The following is a 20,950-nucleotide window of genomic DNA, read 5'->3' as shown; positions in this document are numbered from 1 at the left end:
AAAAAATGTTCAAAAGCTGACTTAAACGCCTCTTACCTACTTACAGACTTCGGCTGGTCGACCAAACTTACCTGTAGAAGAAAAAAATCAAGAATGAATGAGTGCCAGAAAATGTCAGCAAAAAAATAGTTTACATTTATGACTGATATCATTAACACATTCTTTCCTCTTCTCATAAAATGTGAAATCTCTCTCTCTCTCTCTCTCTCTCTCTCTCTCTCTCTCTCTCTCTCTCTCTCTCTCTCTCTCTCTCATATTTATATATATATATATATATATAATATATATATATATATATATATATATGTGTGAGTGTGTGTATACATTAAGTATATACATACACAAAAACACATAGATAAAAAAAATGTATATATATACATATATTTAAATATATTATGTACATATATATATATATATATATATATATATATATAATTATATATATATATATATATATATAATTATATATATTACATTCAAATTAACAAATTACACAATAAAGCAAATATTCATTGCGTAATTACATATCTTCTATTAATTACCCCCAAAAGCTACCAACTGCGCAATTAATTGCTATGACTATTAATTCTAAATTATTGTTTTATTTATTTTTTGTTCAACCACTTTTTTGGAGCCAGCGTCTTGTAAGCATACGTAAAATAATAATAATAATAATAATAATAATAATAATAATACCAATAACAACAACAACAACAATACTAACAACAACAACAATAATAAATACCAGACATGGAGTTAATTCTAATAGTCAGGCCTTCTCCATCATGAGGCTCAATACTACACAGTACTCTTACAAGTGTTATTCCAGCTGTGGCCAAGTTGTAGCAAATGTTTTCATGTTGAACAGGTCGGCGTAAGTCTTTTTACAGCATATACATGAAACATCTGTTTTAATGTTGTTAATGTTCTTAAAATATTTGTGGCTAATTGTTCATTACATCTTATATCGTTTACCTATTTCCTCATTTCCTTACTGGGCTATTTTTCCCTGTTGGAGCCCTTGGGCGTATAGCATCTTGCTTTTCCAACTAGGGTTGCACCTTGGATAGTGGTAGTAGTAATAATAATAATGATAATGATAATAATAATAATAATAATAATAATAATAATAATAATAATAATAATAATAACAAATAATCAAGCCGCAGTTAGGTTTAAGATAGGCCAATAATTCGTGGTTAAATTGGGCAAAGAATCTCGTCCTAACGATCAATAGTTTAACAGGGAGTGCTGCCGCTTTCGAAATCTATCCCAGTTTCCTGCAGGCCTCAAAGACCGGATAAAAGAAGGGGGTTATCATTCTGCCTTGTAAGAAAAGTGATTTATTTAAGAGAGTTAAAAGCTTAAGGTAAGGAAACCCACCAAGACCTGAAAATGAAGATTAAATCCCTTACTTTTTGAAAATAAATCTTACTTTACATTTACCCACCAGCAGTTCTTTAACACCCCCAGAGAAGTGACACAGGACTTGACCTCTCAATAATAGCAATTGCTTCTATTAAAACGGTTTTTCATCAGGAAAATTCTACCTATGCAATACATTGTCAGACGTTTTAGGAACACAACATAGACGTCTATGGTTTAAAGGCTACTCATGAAGGGCAAAGGCAAGGGATAGCCATAATGCCCTAGAGACTGACCATATATATATATATATATATATATATATATATATATATATATATATATATATATATATATATATATATATATTTATATTTATATGAATATATATATATAATATATATATATATATATATATATATATATATATATATATATATATATATATATATATATATCCAGCTCCCAAGCCACGCTCCACCCTAACTATGACCAGGGAGGGCCAGAGAATAGCTGCTGATAACTCATCAGGCTAACATATAGGCTTCCCCAGACCCTATATGCTTATCTCACAAGGATGATAAAAAAAAGAAAAAAAAAAAAATAAAAACTATAGAAAATGGGAACAAAAAAAAATACTTCAATTTAAAGATCTTATTAAGAGAAAAAAAACTATTTGATGTGAAGAGCAATTTCATCATTGTCTCCTGAACAAATTTTCCTCCATCCTTTAATCCCCAACAATTACACTATCTTCTTCTCTCCCCCCCACCCCCCCAAACCCCACCCCCCACCACTTGTCAACCTCCTCCCTTCCCCAGCATCCTTCTCTTCCCCAACAGACCTCCCCAAACCCCTGTTTCCACCATTAGCACAACCTTAATGAAACACAATTACCCATTAGCAAAGTAAGATGCAAACAAGGTGAGAGAGAGAGAGAGAGAGAGAGAGAGAGAGAGAGATTTTAATTCTTGCATCCTGACTATGAGAGAGAGAGAGAGAGAGAGAGAGAGAGAGAGAGAGAGAGAGAGAGAGAGAGAGAGAGAGAGAGATACATGTATACAAATATCTTTTTATTGAGAATAATGGGCAATTTTATGGTTAATTAGTTTTTAAAAGTCAACGACCTAGCTTGACATCCTAGCTAGTTCATTCTAGAGAGAGAGAGAGAGAGAGAGAGAGAGAGAGAGAGAGAGAGAGAGAGAGAGAGAGAGAGATATGCAAGTATGCAAATATATCTATATCTCGTTACGAACGAAGACCACCGAATAAGACAAGCTGACAGAATTTCCTGACAGGATAATCTATAAAGGAAGATTGTATATTTTATATTAAGCAGTATCTGAGATTGCATGAATAATGCAGGGACGCGAGAAAGATGCAATTCATACTGCCACAGATAAGGGCAAGCAGACTTATACTCGAAATGCAGTTCAGGACCAGAAAAGCAGTCCTTAGTCAAGTGAAGTAGGATCAAATTCTAACAGGTTTTTAGAAGTTAAACCTCCATTACTATACTCTATTTTTTTTAATGAGGCGCATTTGTACAGACTCGCAGCGGTGCCCTTTTAGCTCGGAAAATTTTCCTGTTCTCTAATTGGTTGGAATTATCTTGTTCAAGCAATCAGCGATCAGGAAACTTTTCCCAGCTAAAAGGGCACCCCTGCGAGCCCGTGTAAATCTGCCTCGCTAAAAAGAATTGACTATAGTAGTCTGATCTTCTATAATCGAAATGAATTATCTTGTATCGAAATAAAATAAATGAATTATTTTCTGTAAGAAAAATTGTCTTTCATCAGAAAGAAATGTTATCTTTTAACCGAAATAAATTACCTTTTATCAGATATAAAATGAATTACCTTTAGGAGATATAAGTTATCTTTTATCAGGAAAAATAATTTTTAGGAGAAAAATAATAAATCATCTTTTATCGGAAAAATTAATTATCTTATCAGAAATAAAATAAATTATATTTTCTCAAATATAATAAATCATATTTTATCAGAAAAAATAAGTTATCTTTTATCGGAAAAAATAAACTATTTTTCATTAAAAAAAATAAATTATTTCTTGTCAAATAAAAAATAAAATATACTTTATCAGAAAGTTATCTTTTTTCAGAAAAAGTTATCTTTTATCAGAAAGTTATCTTTATCAGAAAAAGTTATCTTTTATCAGAAAAAGTTATCTTTTATCAGAAAAAGTTATCTTTTATCAGAAAAAGTTATCTTTTATCAGAAAAAATAAATTATCTCTTAAAAGAAAAAAACAAATTATCTCTAACAAGGAAAAATAAATTATCTCTTAAAAGAAAAAAGCAAATTATCGTTATCAGAAATAAATTAAAGTAAAAAACCGAAACTATCATATTTGTGGTTACGTTGTTGGGCATTAAAATCTCTCTCTCTCTCTCTCTCTCTCTCTCTCTCTCTCTCTCTCTCTCTCTCTCTCTCTCTCTCTCTTTGGAACTCTTTCTACGACAAGAGAAAATTATACAAAAGAGACGGAATACACTTAAGTGAAGAAGGCAAGAGGGTATACGGAAAACCAAATTAATATCAGCCTGTACAATTACTTAAAAACAGTAGACCAAGAATAATCTAGACCCTTAGAAAATCCTTCAACAATAAATAGAAAACATTTGGCAGACAACTTGGATAATGCAAACCAAAAGTAAAACTAAAACTCCCTCTTGCTTGACGGTACACTCGAGCACAATATATCTTTTTTTCTCTTCTTCTTTTGTAAAACTTTTAATAGTTTATATAGGAGATATTTATTTTAATGTTACTGTTCTTAAAATATTTTATTTATCTTGTTTCCATTCCTCACTGGGATATTTTCCCTGTTGGAGCCCCTGGACTTATTGCATCCTGCTTTTCCAAATAGGGTTGTAGCTTAGCAAGTAATAATAATAATAATAATAATAATAATAATAATAATAATAATAATAATAAATCAGGGAAACTAGAAAAGCCACATCAAGAGTAAAAAGATAGAAAATTTCCTCAGAGCGACACAATTCAATGCTCATTCAGTTAGAAAAAAACTGGAATTTCGCGGCAATGTTAGCTAATGAGGAACTAGATGTCATAAGCATTAAGAGACCTGGATTCAAGAAAAAACAACAAGGACTTTATCGGAGAATACGAAATCCCAGGTTTCAAGCTTTTCAAGAAGGATCACCTTATCAAAAAAGGTGGAGGGAAATGCTCTATGTTAGAAATCCCTTAAATCCCATAGAAATTAAATTAGAAACGGAATGTGAAGTGGTATGTGTAAATATTAACACCATAAGGAAAAACATGTGCATACTAGTAATATACAAACCTCCACATCAAACACAAGAACAGGACGAAGAGCTGTATAGACAAATTGGACAAAAAGTTAACAATAAGCTAGCTGTCCTAATGGGAGACTTCAATGCACCAGTAAACTGGGACACTATGAATTCAACAGCATACACAGAGGGACATAGGCTACTAGAATTTGTCAACAATGAATTCCTTCATCAGTGGGTCAATAAACCAACTAAGAGAAACAACATACTATACTCAATTTTTCTTAACGAGGCGCACTTGCAGCGGTGCCCTTTTAGCTCGGAAATGTTTCCTGTTATCTGATTGGTTAGAATTATCTTGCCCAACCAATCAGCGATCAGGAAACTATTCCAAGCTAAACGGGCACCCATGTGAGTCGGTGCAAATCTGCCTCACTAAAAAGAATAGACTATAGATATTGTGCTAACAATAGAAGAAAATTTAGCATCCAGTGTTTCAGTAGGCAAAATTATCAGAAATATATGACCACGAAATAGATCAGTTTCAAGTAAATATTCATCTAAAAAAAAAAAAAAAAAAAAAAAAAAAAAAAAAAAAAAAAAAAAAAAAAAAAAAAAAATCTTGACTACAGACATAGTAACTGGATAAAACTGAAGAAATACACCAAGAATTTCGAATACGACGAAACAGAGAACATAGATACACAATGAGACTCCTCTGTAGAAATATATAAATAAAAACGGTCTAGATGTATACCGCAAAGAAAAACTTTACCAAATGGAACTCCACAACCTAAGTGGTTCAACCGAGAAATAGCCAATGCAATAAGTGGAGAGAGTAAACATACTTCAATGGGTCCACAGCCTTCAATTCATGAAAGTTCCAAGCACAAGTTAAACCAAAAAGTAGATAAACTAGTTAGAAAGAGCAATATTAACGAAGAGAAAAGAGTTGCTTCGGCTAGTAAAGAAAATCTACCCAAAAGAATTTTTTTGCATATGTAAACAGTAGAAAACCAATCAAAAACAACATTAGCCCATTAGGAGACTCGGAGAGACTCGGAGGGGTAATCTTATAACAAATGATTTGGAAACAAAATTCAAACTGATGAATGCATATTTCACAAACGCATTCACTAGGGAAGAATGGTAAACCCTCCCCGAACCAGCTATCAATTATGAACGGCCACAACCATTAAATAAAATCATCTTTACAATATATGATATAAAAAAAAAATAAAAGAACTCTGTAAGTCTAGGGCACCAGGTCCAGATGATATTCATTCAAAAGAGATTATAGAACTAGAAGAGATAACCCCACACTTTCATAAAATGTTCCGAAAGACAGCCAACGAAAGAAAGGCACCACAAGGATGGAAACTAGGCAATGTTCCTCCAACCTACAATAAGAGACCAAAAGAAGAACCCGACAACTATATACAAGTGTGTCTAACTTCAGTGCTTTGCAAAAAATTGTAATCAATTATAGTAGATTCGATAGTAAAACTTATAGAGAAAAACAATCTTATGATAGACAGTCAACATGGTTTTAGACAAAAGAGATCTTGTGTGACAAATCTTTTGGAATTTTTCTAATTGTTTAGCATTTATGACAAAAGCAAGGCAATAGACATCATATACCTAGACTTTTAAAAGGCTTTTGACAAAGTTCCTCATAACGACACAGACTTGGGATTCACAAGTAGAATAGCCAAATTTGCCAACGATACTAAACTAGGCATAAATGCTGCGAACTCAGAAGAGGTAGAAGCCTCAAGAGATGATCTAATGAAGCTACGAGAATGGTCCAAAAAAGGGCAAATGCCTTTCAACTGTGGGAAATGTAAACTCATGCACATAAGTTATAATAACCCACAGTCAGATTACTCACTGCTGGGTAAGGAAAAAGAAAGTGAGGACCAGGAGGAAGATCTCAGTATTATCATCAGCAAGGATTGGAAGTTCACCAGAGTATATAAGCTGAAAAGAAAGCACAAAAACTAATGGGTTACACATAAAAGAGACAATTCAAATACAGAAACAAAGACACTGCACTAAAGATGTATCCATCCAGCCAATTCTGGGCTCCAAGTATTCAGAAGGATAGAGATAGACTGGGAGCAGTACAAGCTAGGGCCACCAAACTAGTTCCAACACTAAGGGCATATGGATATAGACGGAGGATGGAACGTTTGAACTTATTTGATCTACAAACACGACGACTAAGGAGACAATTAATAGAGGCATTAAAATTTTTTTAAAAGAATAACAAATGTAGATTGCAGCAATCTATTTACACTTGGCACAAATCAGTCCAGAGGTAACGGATACAAACTGGAATTGAAAAGATACAACACCACTCAATGTGGCACTTTTTTTTACATACAAAACAGCAAAAACTTGGAATAGACTTCCAGTTGATGTAGTAAACAGTAACAAGGTAAACGAGTTCATAAATAATTTAAACAATACCATACAAACTCTCTAAATGCTTAAACTAAATTGCTCTACCAAAGAGTAAATGGAGTCTCCGCGGATGGACTAAAAATCTTAGAAACATCCAAATTCATTGTACTCTCTCTCTCTCTCTCTCTCTCTCTCTCTCTCTCTCTCTCTCTCTCTCTCTCTCTCTCTCTCTCTCTCTGGCGACCTACAATAGTCGACCAACAACTAAATCCCTAATTCAAAACCCAAGTTAAATAAAGCAATTTTAGATAGAACGCTGATCATCCAAATACATATATGCATGAATAGAGAGAGAGAGAGAGAGAGAGAGAGAGAGAGAGAGAGAGAGAGAGAGAGAGAGAGAGAGAGAGAGAGAGAGTCCACACCGTTCAAATTGGAATTATTACCTCTTTTGGGTTTAGTCTTTCCACTTAATTCAATTTTTCTTTTTTTCTTCCAACATAAACAATTTTTTTTCATCTAATAACAGTTTTTTTTTTTTTTTTACAATAAATTTTATTCTTTTAAGGTACGTGAGGCAAAGAGGGCAGCTGACCTGATGTGGGGTCAAGGATTAGGACATTCATATGAAGAGAGTAAGAAGAAGTTTTGGAAAGAAGTGAAGAGAGTTAGGAAGGCTGGCTCAAGAATTGAAGAGACAGTGAAAGATGGAAATGGAAGGTTGTTAAAAGGAGAGGAGGCAAGGAAAAGATGGGCGGAATATTTTGAAAGTTTACTGAATGTTGAGGATAATAGGGAGGCAGATATAATTGCTGTTCCAGGTGTTGAGGTGCCAGTGATGGGAGATGAGAATGAGAGAAAGATTACAATAGATGAAGTGAGGAGAGCACTAGATGAAACGAGAGTAGGAAAAGCATCTGGTATGGATGGTGTGAGAGCTGAGATGTTGAAGGAAGGGGGTGTGACTGTACTTGAATGGTTGGTGAGATTGTTTAATATGTGTTTTGTGTTGTCAATGGTACCAGTAGATTGGGTTTGTGCATGTATTATACCACTATATAAGGGTAAGGGAGATGTGCAAGAGTGTTGTAATTCAAGAGGTATTAGTTTGTTAAGCGTAGTTGGAAAAGTGTATGGTAGAGTATTGATTAATAGGATCAAGGATAAAACAGAGAATGCAATCTTAGAAATACAGGGTGATTTTAGAAGAGGTAGGGGTTGTATGAATCAGATTTTTACAGTAATGCATATATGCAAGAAATATTTAGCAAAAGGTAAGGAGGTGTATATTGCGTTTATGGATCTGGAAAAAAGCGTATGATAGAGTTGATAGGGAAGCAATGTGGAATGTGATAAGGTTATATGGAGTTGGTGGAAGGTTGCTGCAAGCAGTGAAAAGTTTCTACAAAGGTAGTAAAGCATGTGTTAGGATAGGAAATAAAGCTAGTGATTGGTTTCCGGTGAGAGTGGGGCTGAGACAGGGATGTGTGATATCACCGTGGTTGTTTAACTTGTAAGTTGATGGAGTGGTGAGAGAGGTGAATGCTCGAGTGCTTGGACGAGGATTAAAACTGGTAGACGAGAATGACCATGAATGGGAGGTAAATCAGTTGTTGTTTGCGGATGATACTGTACTGGTTGCAGACAGAGAAGAGAAGCTTGGCCGATTAGTGACTGAATTTGGAAGTGTGTGTGACAGAAGGAAGTTGAGTTAATGTGGGTAAGAATAAGGTTATGAGATGTACGAGAAGGAAAGGTGGTGCAAGGTTGAATGTCATGTTGAATGAAGAGTTACTTGAGGAGGTGGATCAGTATAAGTACTTGGGGTCTGCTGTTGCAGCAAATGGTGGAGTGGAAGCAGATGTACGTCAGAGAGTGAATGAAGGTTGCAAAGTGTTGGGGGCAGTTAAGGGAGTAGTAAAAAATAGAGGGTTGGGCATGAATGTAAAGAGAGTTCTATATGAGAAAGTGATTGTACCAACTGTGAAGTATGGATCGGAGTTGTGGGGAATGAAAGTGACGGAGAGACAGAAATTGAATGTGTTTGAGATGAAGTGTCTAAGGAGTATGGCTGGTGTATCTCGAGTAGATAGGATTAGGAACGAAGTGGTGAGAGTGAGAACGGGTGTAAGAAATGAGTTAGCAGCTAGAGTGGATATGAATGTGTTGAGGTGGTTTTGCCATGTTGAGAGAATGGAAAATGGCTGTCTGCTAAAGAAGGTGATGAATGCAAGAGTTGATGGGAGAAGTACAAGAGGAAGGCCAAGGTTTGGGTGAATGGATGGAGTGAAGGAACCTCTGGGTGATAGGAGGATAGATGTGAGAGAGATGCCTTCGATGACCGTGGAGGTAGCAGCAGTAGGGGATTCAGCATTATGAAGCTTCATCTGTCGCGGATAATGTTAGAGGGTGGGCTGTGGCACCCTAGCAGTACCAGCTGAACTCGGTCGAGTCTCTTGTTAGGCTGGAGGAACGTAGAAAGTAGAGGTCCCCTTTTTGTTTTTGTTTCATTTGTTGATGTCGGCTACCCCCCAAAATTGGGGGAAGTGCCTTGGTACATGTATGTATGTAAATATTGAAATTTTGATAATTATTTAAAGCACCGAAGGCATTAAAGTGCAGTATTTCTTATTTTTAATCTTGTGAATTATTTAACCATAATTTTTTATTAATTTAATCAGTGCCTTTGATTTGTCACAATGTGATTTTAGGATTCATATGACATGATAACTTCCTTCTCCCATCCTATCTTCATTGGTTTCAAGGTTTAATGGCCGCTCATGAATGGCAGAGACTGAGATATATTTAACATATATACATTTGATCAGCGCCCAAGCCCCCTCTCCAGCTAAACTATGACCAAGTAGGGCCAGACAATGGCTGCTAATAACCCAGCAGATAGACCTAAATGCTTCCCCAAACCCTAATCCTTAGTTAACAAAGATGGCGAGGTTGCAGCGACCAAAGGAACTAACGAGTCTGAGAGGGACTCGAACCCCAGTGTGGCGTTCACCAGTAAAGGACGTTACCACATCGGCCACAATAACGAGGCAAAACACATTTACTAAATTCTTCAGAATTTCAAAGAGTTTATTTCTTCATTTCCTATTCGCCATTCATCATCATCATCATCATCAGCCGTAACTAGTCCAGTGCAGGACAAAGGCCTCAAACATGTCCTTCCACTCCCGCTGTGACGTCATTAATTTCATTGGTCTCTTATAAAGTAATTTATTTAGAGAAGCTCTTAATTAGATTGGCTTATTTCTCCCCCCCCCCCCTTCAATTGTGCCAGTTAATGCTGATGTCTTATTCTTCTCCTGCTTATTATTATTATTTTTATTATTATTATTATTATTATTTGACGATAATAATAATAATTATGATAATAAAGATATGTCTGAGTCCTTTGTCCTACAGTAAACTAATTACGGCTGATGATGATGATGATGACTGGCGAATAGGAAATGAAGAAATAAACTCTTTGAAATTCTGAAGAATTGATTAGTAAATGTGTTTTGCCTCGTTATTGTGGCCGATGTGGTAACGTCCTTGACTGGTGAACGCCACACTGGGGTTCGAGTCCCTCTCAGACTCGTTAGTTCCTTTGGTCGCTGCAACCTCGCCATCTTTGTTAACTAAGGATTAGGGTTTGGGGAAGCCTTTAGGTCTATCTGCTGGGTTATCAGCAGCCATTGTCTGGCCCTCCTTTGTCATAGTTTGGCTGGAGAGGGGGCTTGGGCGCTGATCAAATGTATATATATATATATATATATATATCAGTCTCTGCCATTCATGGGCGGCCATTAAACCTTGAAACCAATGGTGTTAGGATGGGAGAAGGAAATTATGTCATATGAATCATAAGATAACATTGTGACTAATCAAAGGCACTTATTAAATTAATAAAAAAATTATGTTTAATTAATTCACGAGGTTAAAAACACCAAGAAATACGGCACTTTAATGCCTTCGGTGATTTAAATAATTTTCAAAATTATTTAAAGCACCAAGTAAATGTAGGACTACATCAGGGGTCTGCATTGAGCCCTTACCTATTTGATCTGGTCATGGATATAGTAACACAAGGTATTAGACATCAGTCTCCTTGGTGTATGCTTTTCGCTGATGATGTTATACTGTATAGCACCAGGGGAGAGGTAGTAGAAGAGAAACTGGAGGAGTGGAGAAGAAAAATGGAAAATTGAGGATTGAAGATCGACAGGAAAAAGACAAGAGTAGTCGAGATTGAAAAATGGGGAGAATGGGGAAGTTAGTTTACAAGGAGAGAGATTGAAAAGAGTTGAAAATTTCAAGTATTTAGGATCAACAGTTGCAGAGGATGGTGATCTAGGGGCAGAAATAAACCACAGAATACAAGCAGGATGGAAGAATTGGAAAAAAGTGCGTGGAGTACTATGTGACAGGAAAATAGGGGTTAAGTTGAAAGGTAAAGTACACATGACCGTTGTGAGACCGGCAATGATGTATGGAGGGGAGATGTGGGCAATAAATAAGACAGAAGAGAAGAAACTGGATGTGGCAGAGATGAGAATGTCGAGATGGATGTTGTGGGGTGACAAGAAGAGATAAAGATACGGAATGAGGTAATTAGGGGTACCACAGAAGTTAGAGAACTATCAGATAAGATCCAAGAAAGTAGACTGAGGTGGTATGGTCATGTCATGAGAAAGAGATGAACAGTATATTGGGAGGAGAGTGATGGAAATGGAGGTACAGGGAACGAGAAGGAGAGGGAGACCAAAGCGAAGGTGGATGGACTGTATCAAGGATGACCTTCGACCAAAGGGATTAACCAGTGATGAAGTGTGGGACAGAGGTAGATGGTGAAAGCTGACCAGAAACATCGACCCCACATAGAAGTGGGAAAAGAATATAGACACAGAAGAAGAAGAATATATAAATCATACCGTCAGCCTTTTCGCAACACATATGACTTATAACCATCAGTTTGATAGATAATTAAGAATTGATATAATGTAAGGACAGAATATATTTCGTCAAATCATTATTGCAATGCAAAATCTTAAAGAACTTAACATCAGATTTGTACAAATTTTTGAAAATGGATTTTTGAAAATTATTTCTGTTATTACTCAATAAATGCTGAAGTTCTTGGTTAACCACTCATCTTCTCTTCTAACCTATCTTCATGCTTGAAAACATTACTCTCTCTCTCTCTCTCTCTCTCTCTCTCTCTCTCTCTCTCTCTCTCTATATATATATATATATATATACATAGTGTCGTATCTATAATCTAATAATCATACATATGAAACATGTTATAAATGTATAGATATACATAACTGGTGTCTATATCAACGTCATGTAATAAAATATATGGCTCATTTGAGAATAAAAAAAACACATCTACAAGTGCAAAATTTATCATATATACACACACACACATATATATATATATATATATATACACACAAAATTTATTTTGAATATATCTGTATACAATTGTACACAACCTGATATCAACACAAACAAACACACACACCTCAAGAAGATAAACATTGAGTAAAGCGCATTGGTGATATGCAAGTGGTGTCTTAAAACGAGTCTAAACTACTCTGGATAATAAAAAAAAAAAAGAAGAAAACTAGCTACACAGCCCCACATACATACACACACACACACACACACACACACAAAGTCGAACCGAACAGCAAACAGGAGAATGCTTCGCTAAGCACCACCTCGGTTGTTGAAACCTATTCGTTTTTAGCGTAAAATGTTAATACCACGTATGACGACATTCCTGTACTTGATATAATAAAAAAAAATATTAATAAATAAATAAATAAATAATGCTGAGAAGAAATGCTAAACAATGGTGTTGGATGGATACTTGATTGAAGAATATGGAGGAGTTGTGTCATATTATTATTATTATTATTATTATTATTATTATTATGACTAGATAAGCTACAACTCTAGTTGGAAAAGCAGAATATTATCATTATTATTATTACTATTATTATCATTATTATTATTATTATAACTAGATAAGCTACAACCTTAGTTGGAAAAGCAGGATATTATTATTATTATTATTATTATCATCATTATTATTATTATATATGTATCATCATCATTTACTTTTATCAATTCCACGTTTGTAGTAGATTCTGGTATTCAAAGTAAGTTTATAATGATATGTTTTTCTTTCTTCTTAGTGTAATTTGTCTCAATTTGTGATGAAATATGTGAAAAGTAACAAAATTATGCAGCGTGCATCCGAAGACAAGCTCCTGTCCTTGACTTCGGCGAGTGTTGTTATTAAATTTAGATTTACCATCAGGATACTTTATAATAGATTTATTTATTTAATATTATTTATTGACAAAACCTATATCTAAGGGAGAAATTTAGATTTATAAATGAGTTTCGATTCACATTACTTGGTAATCATTTGAAAACAATGATGGTACTCGGACAAAAATACTCCCGACCAATCAGCTATTAGGAAATTTTCCGAGCTAAAAGGGCACCCCCTGCGAGTCGGTGCAAATCTGCCTCGCTTAAAAAAACTGACTATACTCAGAGCCGCCCTTACTAAGTTAGTTTGTTGTGAGCAATCAGACTAAAGTCTCCCACCATCACCAACGGCAGTTGCCAGCTTGGCGATGAATAAGGACATATCAGAGCCTTTTGTCCTGCAGTGAATTAAAAACGGAGGCATCTATATATATATATATATATATAAATAGATAGATAGATAGATATATAAACACAAGAGTAAATTAAAGTAGATTGTATTCTAATATGGCCATGTATATCTATACATATATATATATATATATATATATATATATATATATATACATATATATATAAACATAAATATAATATATATATATAAACATATATATGTATGTATGTATATACATATATATATATATATATATATATATATATATATGTATATATATATATATATATATATACATATATATATATATGTGTACATATATATATATATATATACGTATATATATATATATATATATATATATATATACATATATATATATATATATATATACATATATAGCTTAAGGAACGCCAGAAGAAGAAGACGAAGACGAAGAAGAAGAAGAAGAAGAAGAAGAAGAAGAAGAAGAAGAAGAAGAAGAAGAAGATCATTTAATTTTCATATGAAATAACAACATAAAATTAAAACAAAAATCTTTCGATAGAATCAAAGGAAAGTAAAACTACGAATTAGTATTTTATTCATTTCCAAAATCTTTGACATTTTCCAGAGACTAAAACAAAATGGCGAAACTCGATACGAGATTATTTGTTATATTAATTTTATCTTTTCTCTTTTTTTTGTAAGATTTTTTTTCAATATTTCCTTCGGGGAAAAGAAATTAGAAAAGGAATAGTCAATGGAATTATTAGATTTGTCTTTTCAAAAAAGAAAGAAAAAAAAAGAGATGATAAAAACACAAAACTTCTACTGAAGCAGAAAGAAATCTTCGGAGAAGACCTGATGAAGATTCTTCAACGACCCAACGATGTCTTCAGAGGGCTTCACACCATCCCGATTTCATCCGAGTCTTCATTCACACCTCATTAAGAATTTTAACTTTTTCTCATAATTACAATTCTATCTATCTATCTATATATCTATCGATCTTTATCTTCTATCTATCTATCTATCTATCTATTTATCTATCTATCCATCTATCTATCTATCTATCTATTTCCTTCGGGGAAAAGAAATTACTACCAAGTTTCGGTGAAGACCGAGTGAAGAATTTTTTCAAATCGAACGAAGACGTCTTCAAAGTCTCGCTCTCATTCGAATTATAATCGGAATCAGTTTCAGGAGACGATCTCGAAGCCAACGAAGACGTCTCCAGTCTTCAAAACGCCTTCAATCTCGGAGTCGATATTTCAGCCAGGACCTATTTCGATTTTTTCAAATTATACCTGATCAAAGTCAAGTGATCTGCATTCTGAGTTTTGCAACGAAGATGTTCACTAAAAGCGCATTGAGAGCTATCAGTGAGTACGGGAAGAAATACCTAGTTGGAGGTCCCTCTTCCGAAGACGGTTTTCAGGACCAGCAGCCCCGGTTGATGGAACTGGAGGGTCTACGCCTCATTTTGGGAGGTGGTCTTCTGATGAGGAAATTCTGGCCCAAGGAGGAACAGAGTGAGGAACTCCAGCCTGTCTTGGACCAGGAGGAACTCGACGCAGTTTCTGAGGAAACGGAAGCTGTCATCAGTGGGAAAGATCCTTTGCTTTCCGGAGAGGAGGAACAGCTGCTGCTGCCAGGAGGCGCAGGGAGTGTTATCTCTACTACAGATATACAAGTTCAGGTAGACCCTGGACTTCTTACCTCTAACAGAGATATAGACGTTCAGGTACAGACTGAACATCTTATCTTTAACAGAGAGGTAGAAGTTCAGGTTGAGCTTGGACCCATCTCTAACACAGATGTATCAGTTCAAACGGACATAGACACCAAGGAGGAACAGAGTGAGGCACTCGAGCCTGTCTTGGACCAGGAGGAAATCAACAGTATATCTGAGGAGACTGAAGCTGTCCTCAGTGGGAAGGATCCTTTGCTTTCCGGCGAGGAGGAACAGCTGCTGCTGCCAGGAGGCGCAGGGAGTGTTATCTCTACTACAGATATACAAGTTCAGGTAGACCCTGGACTTCTTACCTCTAACAGAGATATAGACGTTCAGGTACAGACTGAACTTCTTATCTCTAACAGAGAGGTAGAAGTTCAGGTTGAGCCTGGACCCATCTCTAACACAGATGTATCAGTTCAAACGGAAGTAGACACCGATATTGAAGATCTCAGGCGACAGAATGAGACAATGGCTAAGGAACTTGCCATTAAACAAGCTGTGATTGTAGCACATCAAAATCAACTCGTTGATTACGATCATTCAATTCAAGAGTTGAAAGCGGAGCTGAAAATGGCTCAGCAGAAAAATGATGTCCAAAATCGGATAGAATTAGCACTTGTAAGAGAGAAGGAAGCTCTGAAAAAAGAGCTTGAGGATAAAGTCACTCTGGATGAAAAAAACAAAATGAAAATAGTTCAGTTGGATCAGGAACTGAAAAAAGCCAAGAAGGAAATCGAGGCTCATGACGAGCTGAAATCGATCCTTCTGGCACAGATTGAGGATCTCAAGAAATCCAATGAGGAACGAAGCTTCCTTAATGAGGAATTATCTCTAGAGAAAATCAAACTAGAAAAACAGCTGATGGAGGCTCGTGCTAATGATCAGAAAAGAAGCCAAGGACACCAACGTCTAGTAGAAGAGCTGCAGGAGGAGATTTCTAAATCTCTAGTGCAGAATCGTGAGCTAAAGGAGGCAGTGTTCACAATAACAAAGAAGAACGAAGGTCTTCGTGAACAACTGGAGAACAAAGGTAAACGAGAGAAGAATCTGAATGGAAAGATAGTTCGAATGACAAACACAGAGGATCAAATCAAGAAGGAATTGTCCGCAGCGATGGATGTCATCTCTTCACTGAAGAAGGAACTTCAGAAGAGAGATTTGGAAAAGGTTAAAAAAGAAGGAACGGGTGACGAGGGTCCACCAGAAAAGGAGAAATGCGGACTTGATAAAACTTCAGTCGTAGAAGGTTGTGAAACTCCAGCAGAAGATGACAAGAAAATTGTCATTGTGAAGGAAGAAAAACAAGAAGGAGAAGGACCCACAAGGAAACTTTTGGTAAGGAAACCAAAAAAGAAGAAACCAAAACGAGAACAGGGTTATTCTTGGGGCTCCCTTGGACCCATAGTCCCAGTTTTGGAAACAGACGATAATAAGGTTCATAACGAACGAACTGAGGAGAATATAAAAAACAACTAAGAAGTCTGAAACTACACAGAAAAGGGAATCTAGTATTTATTTTATTTTGTGAAAGAAATATTATTTCATATTATTTTGTAAGAGGAATATATTTTTATGTTGTTTTGTGGCAGGAATGTTATTTTTTATTTCATAGCGACGTGGTATATTTTGTAAAAGGAATATAACAGTATTTTTATTTTTGTGAAAGGAATATTATTTTTTAATCTTTTCTTTTTTAGGTTTAAGGATGCCAGGCTTAACTGCCTAGGCTTATGATGATTGGCTTAACTGCCTATCATAATAATGCTTGTCTAAACTGCCTGGCATATTTTTTTTTTTTTTTTTTTTTGTAGGTTTAAGGATGCCAGGCATAACTGTCTGGCCTAGTGATGCTTGGCTTAACCACCTGGCCTGATGATGCATGGCTTAACCGCCTGGCCTGATGATGCTTGGCTTAACCGCCTGGCCTGATGATGCTTGGCTTAACCGCCTGGCCTGATGATGCTTGGCTTAACCGCCTGGCCTGATGATGCTTGGCTTAACCGCCTGGCCTGATGATGCTTGGCTTAACTGCCTGGCCTGATGATGCTTGGCTTAACCGCCTGGCCTGATGATGCTTGGCTTAACCGCCTGGCCTGATGATGCTTGGCTTAACCGCCTGGCCTAGTGATGCTTGGCTTAACCGCCTGGCCTGATGATGCTTGGCTTAACTGCCTGGCCTGATGATGCTTGGCTTAACCGCCTGGCCTAGTGATGCTTGGCTTAACCGCCTGGCCTGATGATGCTTGGCTTAACCGCCTGGCCTGATGATGCTTGGCTTAACCGCCTGGCCTGATGATGCTTGGCTTAACCGCCTGGCCTGATGATGCTTGGCTTAACCGCCTGGCTTGGTGATGCTTGGCTTAACCGCCTGGCCTGGTGATGCTTGGCTTAACCGCCTGGCCTGGTGATGCTTGGCTTAACCGCCTGGCCTGGTGATGCTTGGCTTAACCACCTGGCCTGGTGATGCTTGGCTTAACCGCCTGGCCTGGTGATGCTTGGCTTAACTGCCTGGCCTGATGATGCTTGGCTTAACCGCCTGGCCTGATGATGCTTGGCTTAACCGCCTGGCCTAGTGATGCTTGGCTTAACCGCCTGGCCTGATGATGCTTGGCTTAACCGCCTGGCTTAGTGATGCTTGGCTCAACCGCCTGGCCTAGTGATGCTTGGCTTAACTGCATGGCTTAGTGATGCTTGGCTTAACCGCCTGGCCTGATGATGCTTGGCTTAACCGCCTGGCCTAGTGATGCTTGGCTTAACCGCCTGGCCTAGTGATGCTTGGCTTAACCGCCTGGCCTAGTGATGCTTGGCTTAACCGCCTGGCCTAGTGATGCTTGGCTTAACCGCCTGGCCTGATGATGCTTGGCTTAACCGCCTGGCCTAGTGATGCTTGGCTTAACTGCCTGGCCTATTGATCTTGGCTTAACCGCCTGGCCTAGTGATGCTTGGCTTAACCGCCTGGCCTAGTGATGCTTGGCTTAACCGCCTGGACTGATGATGCTTGGCTTAACCGCCTGGCCTAGTGATGCTTGACTTAACCGCCTGGCCTAGTGATGCTTGGCATAACCGCCTGGCCTGATGATGCTTGGCTTAACCGCCAGGCCTGATGATGCTTGGCTTAACCGCCTGGCCTGATGATGCTTGGCTTAACCGCCTGGCCTAGGGATGCTTGGCTTAACCGCCTGGCCTGATGATGCTTGGCTTAACCGCCTGGCCTAGTGATGCTTGGCTTAACCGCCTGGCCTGATGATGCTTGGCTTAACCGCCTGGCCTGATGATACTTGGCTTAACCGCCTGGCCTAGTGATGCTTGGCTTAACCGCCTGGCCTAGTGATGCTTGGCTTAACCGCCAGGCCTAGTGATGCTTGGCTTAACCGCCTGGCCTGATGATGCTTGGCTTAACCGCCTGGCCTAGTGATGCTTGGCTTAACCGCCTGGCCTGATGATGCTTGGCTTAACCGCCTGGCCTAGTGATGCTTGGCTTACCCGCCTGGCCTAGTGATGCTTGGCTTAACCGCCTGGCCTGATGATGCTTGGCTTAACCGCCTGGCCTGATGATACTTGGCTTAACCGCCTGGCCTAGTGATGGTTGGTTTACCCGCCTGGCCTAGTGATGCTTGGCTTAACCGCCTGGCCTGATGATGCTTGGCTTAACCGCCTGGCCTGATGATGCTTGGCTTAACCGCCTGGCCTAGTGATGCTTGGCTTAACCGCCTGGCCTAGTGATGCTTGGCTTAACCGCCTGGCCTAGTAATGCTTGGCTTAACCGCCTGGCCTGATGATGCTTGGCTTAACCGCCTGGCCTGATGATGCTTGGCTTAACCGCCTGGCCTAACAATGCTTGGCTTAACCGCCTGGCCTAATAATGCTTGGCTTAACTGTCTGGTCAAATAATGATTGGCTTAAATGCCTGGCATAATGGTGCTTGGCTTAACTGCCTTGGCTACGGATGTTTGGCTCAACTGACAGGGCTAAGGAGGTTTGGCTAAACTACTTTGTCTGAGGGTGTATGGCTTAACTGCCTGGCCTAAGGGTGTTGGCTTCGCTGCCCTATCTAGGAAGGTTTGGCTTAACTACCTGGTCTGGGTGTGGCTGAACTGTCCGGAAAAAACCGAAACGCTTAACTGGCTGGCCTAAAAAGAAAGGCCTAGGTGACTGGACTTGAAATGTTTGGCATGAACGCGTGGACTAGGGATGTTTGGCTTACCTGATTTGTATAGGGGTGCGAGGCTTAACTACCTGGGCTAAGGTAGTATGGCGAAAATGCCTTGCCTTGGGAACTATGGCTTAGACGCCATGCCTAAGGAAGTTTTGCGTAACTGCCTCAGCTTAGGATGTTTGGCTCAACTGACTGGCCTATGAAAGTTTGGCTTAACTATCTGGGCTAAGGAGGGATGGCTTAACTGCCTGGCCTAGTGATGCTTGGCTTAACCGCCTGGCCTAGTGATGCTTGACTTAACCGCCTGGCCTGATGATGCTTGGCTTAACCGCCTGGCCTAGTGATGCTTGGCTTAACCGCCTGGCCTAGTGATGCTTGGCTTAACCGCCTGGCCTAGTGATGCTTGGCTTAACTGCCTGGCCTGATGATGCTTGGCTCAACCGCCTGGCCTAGTGATGCTTGGCTTAACCACCTGACTTAATGATGCTTGGCTTAACCGCCTGGCCTAGTGATAGTGATGCTTGGCTTAACCGCCTGGCCTAGTGATAGTGATGCTTGGCTTAACCGCCTGGCCTAGTGATGCTTGGCTTAACCGCCTGGCCTGATGATGCTTGGCTTAACCGCCTGGCCTAGTGATGCTTGGCTTAACCGCCTGGCCTGATGATGCTTGGCTTAACCGCCGTGCCTGATGATGCTTGGCTTAACCGCCTGGCCTAGTGATGCTTGGCTTAACCGCCTGGCCTGATGATGCTTGGCTTAACCGCCTGGCCTGATGATACTTGGCTTAAACGCCTGGCCTGATGAAGCTTGGCTTAACCGCCTGGCCTGATGATGCTTGGCTTAACCGCCTGGCCTAATAATGCTTGGCTTAACCGCCTGGCCTAAAAATGCTTGGCTTAACTGTCTGGTCTAATAATGATTGGCTTAAATGCCTGGCATAATGGTGCTTGGCTTAACTGCCTTGGCTACGGATGTTTGGCTCAACTGACAGGGCTAAGGAGGTTTGGCTAAACTACTTTGTCTGAGGGTGTATGGCTTAACTGCCTGGCCTAAGGGTGTTGGCTTCCCTGCCCTATCTAGGAAGGTTTGGCTTAACTACCTGGTCTGTGTGTGGCTGAACTGTCCGGAAAAAACCGAAACGCTTAACTGGCTGGCCTAAAAAGAAAGGCCTAGGTGACTGGACTTGAAATGTTTGGCATGAACGCGCGGACTAGGGATGTTTGGCTTACCTGATTTGTATAGGGGTGCGAGGCTTAACTACCTGGGCTATGGTTGTATGGCGAAAATGCCTTGCCTTGGGAAATATGGCTTAGAGGCCATGCCTAAGGAAGTTTTGCGTAA

General features: G+C 38.5%; 2 protein-coding genes across 2 annotated transcripts in view; one reads left to right on the top strand and one right to left on the bottom strand.

The window, feature by feature from the left end:
• The window catches only part of LOC137622324 (uncharacterized), a 154,862-nt gene that overhangs the window by 54,082 nt on the left and 79,830 nt on the right, over window positions 1–20,950 (bottom strand). The window lies entirely within an intron of this gene.
• Window positions 15,067–16,929, top strand: LOC137622705 (myosin heavy chain, clone 203-like). Its single transcript, XM_068353297.1, has one exon. It carries the CDS (start codon window positions 15,067–15,069, stop codon window positions 16,927–16,929), a length of 1,863 nt encoding a protein of 620 aa, XP_068209398.1.

Source organism: Palaemon carinicauda, chromosome 29, assembly GCF_036898095.1.
Source record: "Palaemon carinicauda isolate YSFRI2023 chromosome 29, ASM3689809v2, whole genome shotgun sequence".
NCBI classification, from domain to species: domain Eukaryota; kingdom Metazoa; phylum Arthropoda; class Malacostraca; order Decapoda; family Palaemonidae; genus Palaemon; species Palaemon carinicauda.
The sequence above is the reverse complement of the archived record's forward strand: the minus strand, read 5'-3'. Positions and strand labels throughout refer to the sequence as shown.

Bases quoted from the DNA above. Each gene is read 5' to 3' on its own strand.
- LOC137622705 (XM_068353297.1), top strand. From the start codon at position 15,067: ATGTTCACTAAAAGCGCATTGAGAGCTATCAGTGAGTACGGGAAGAAA.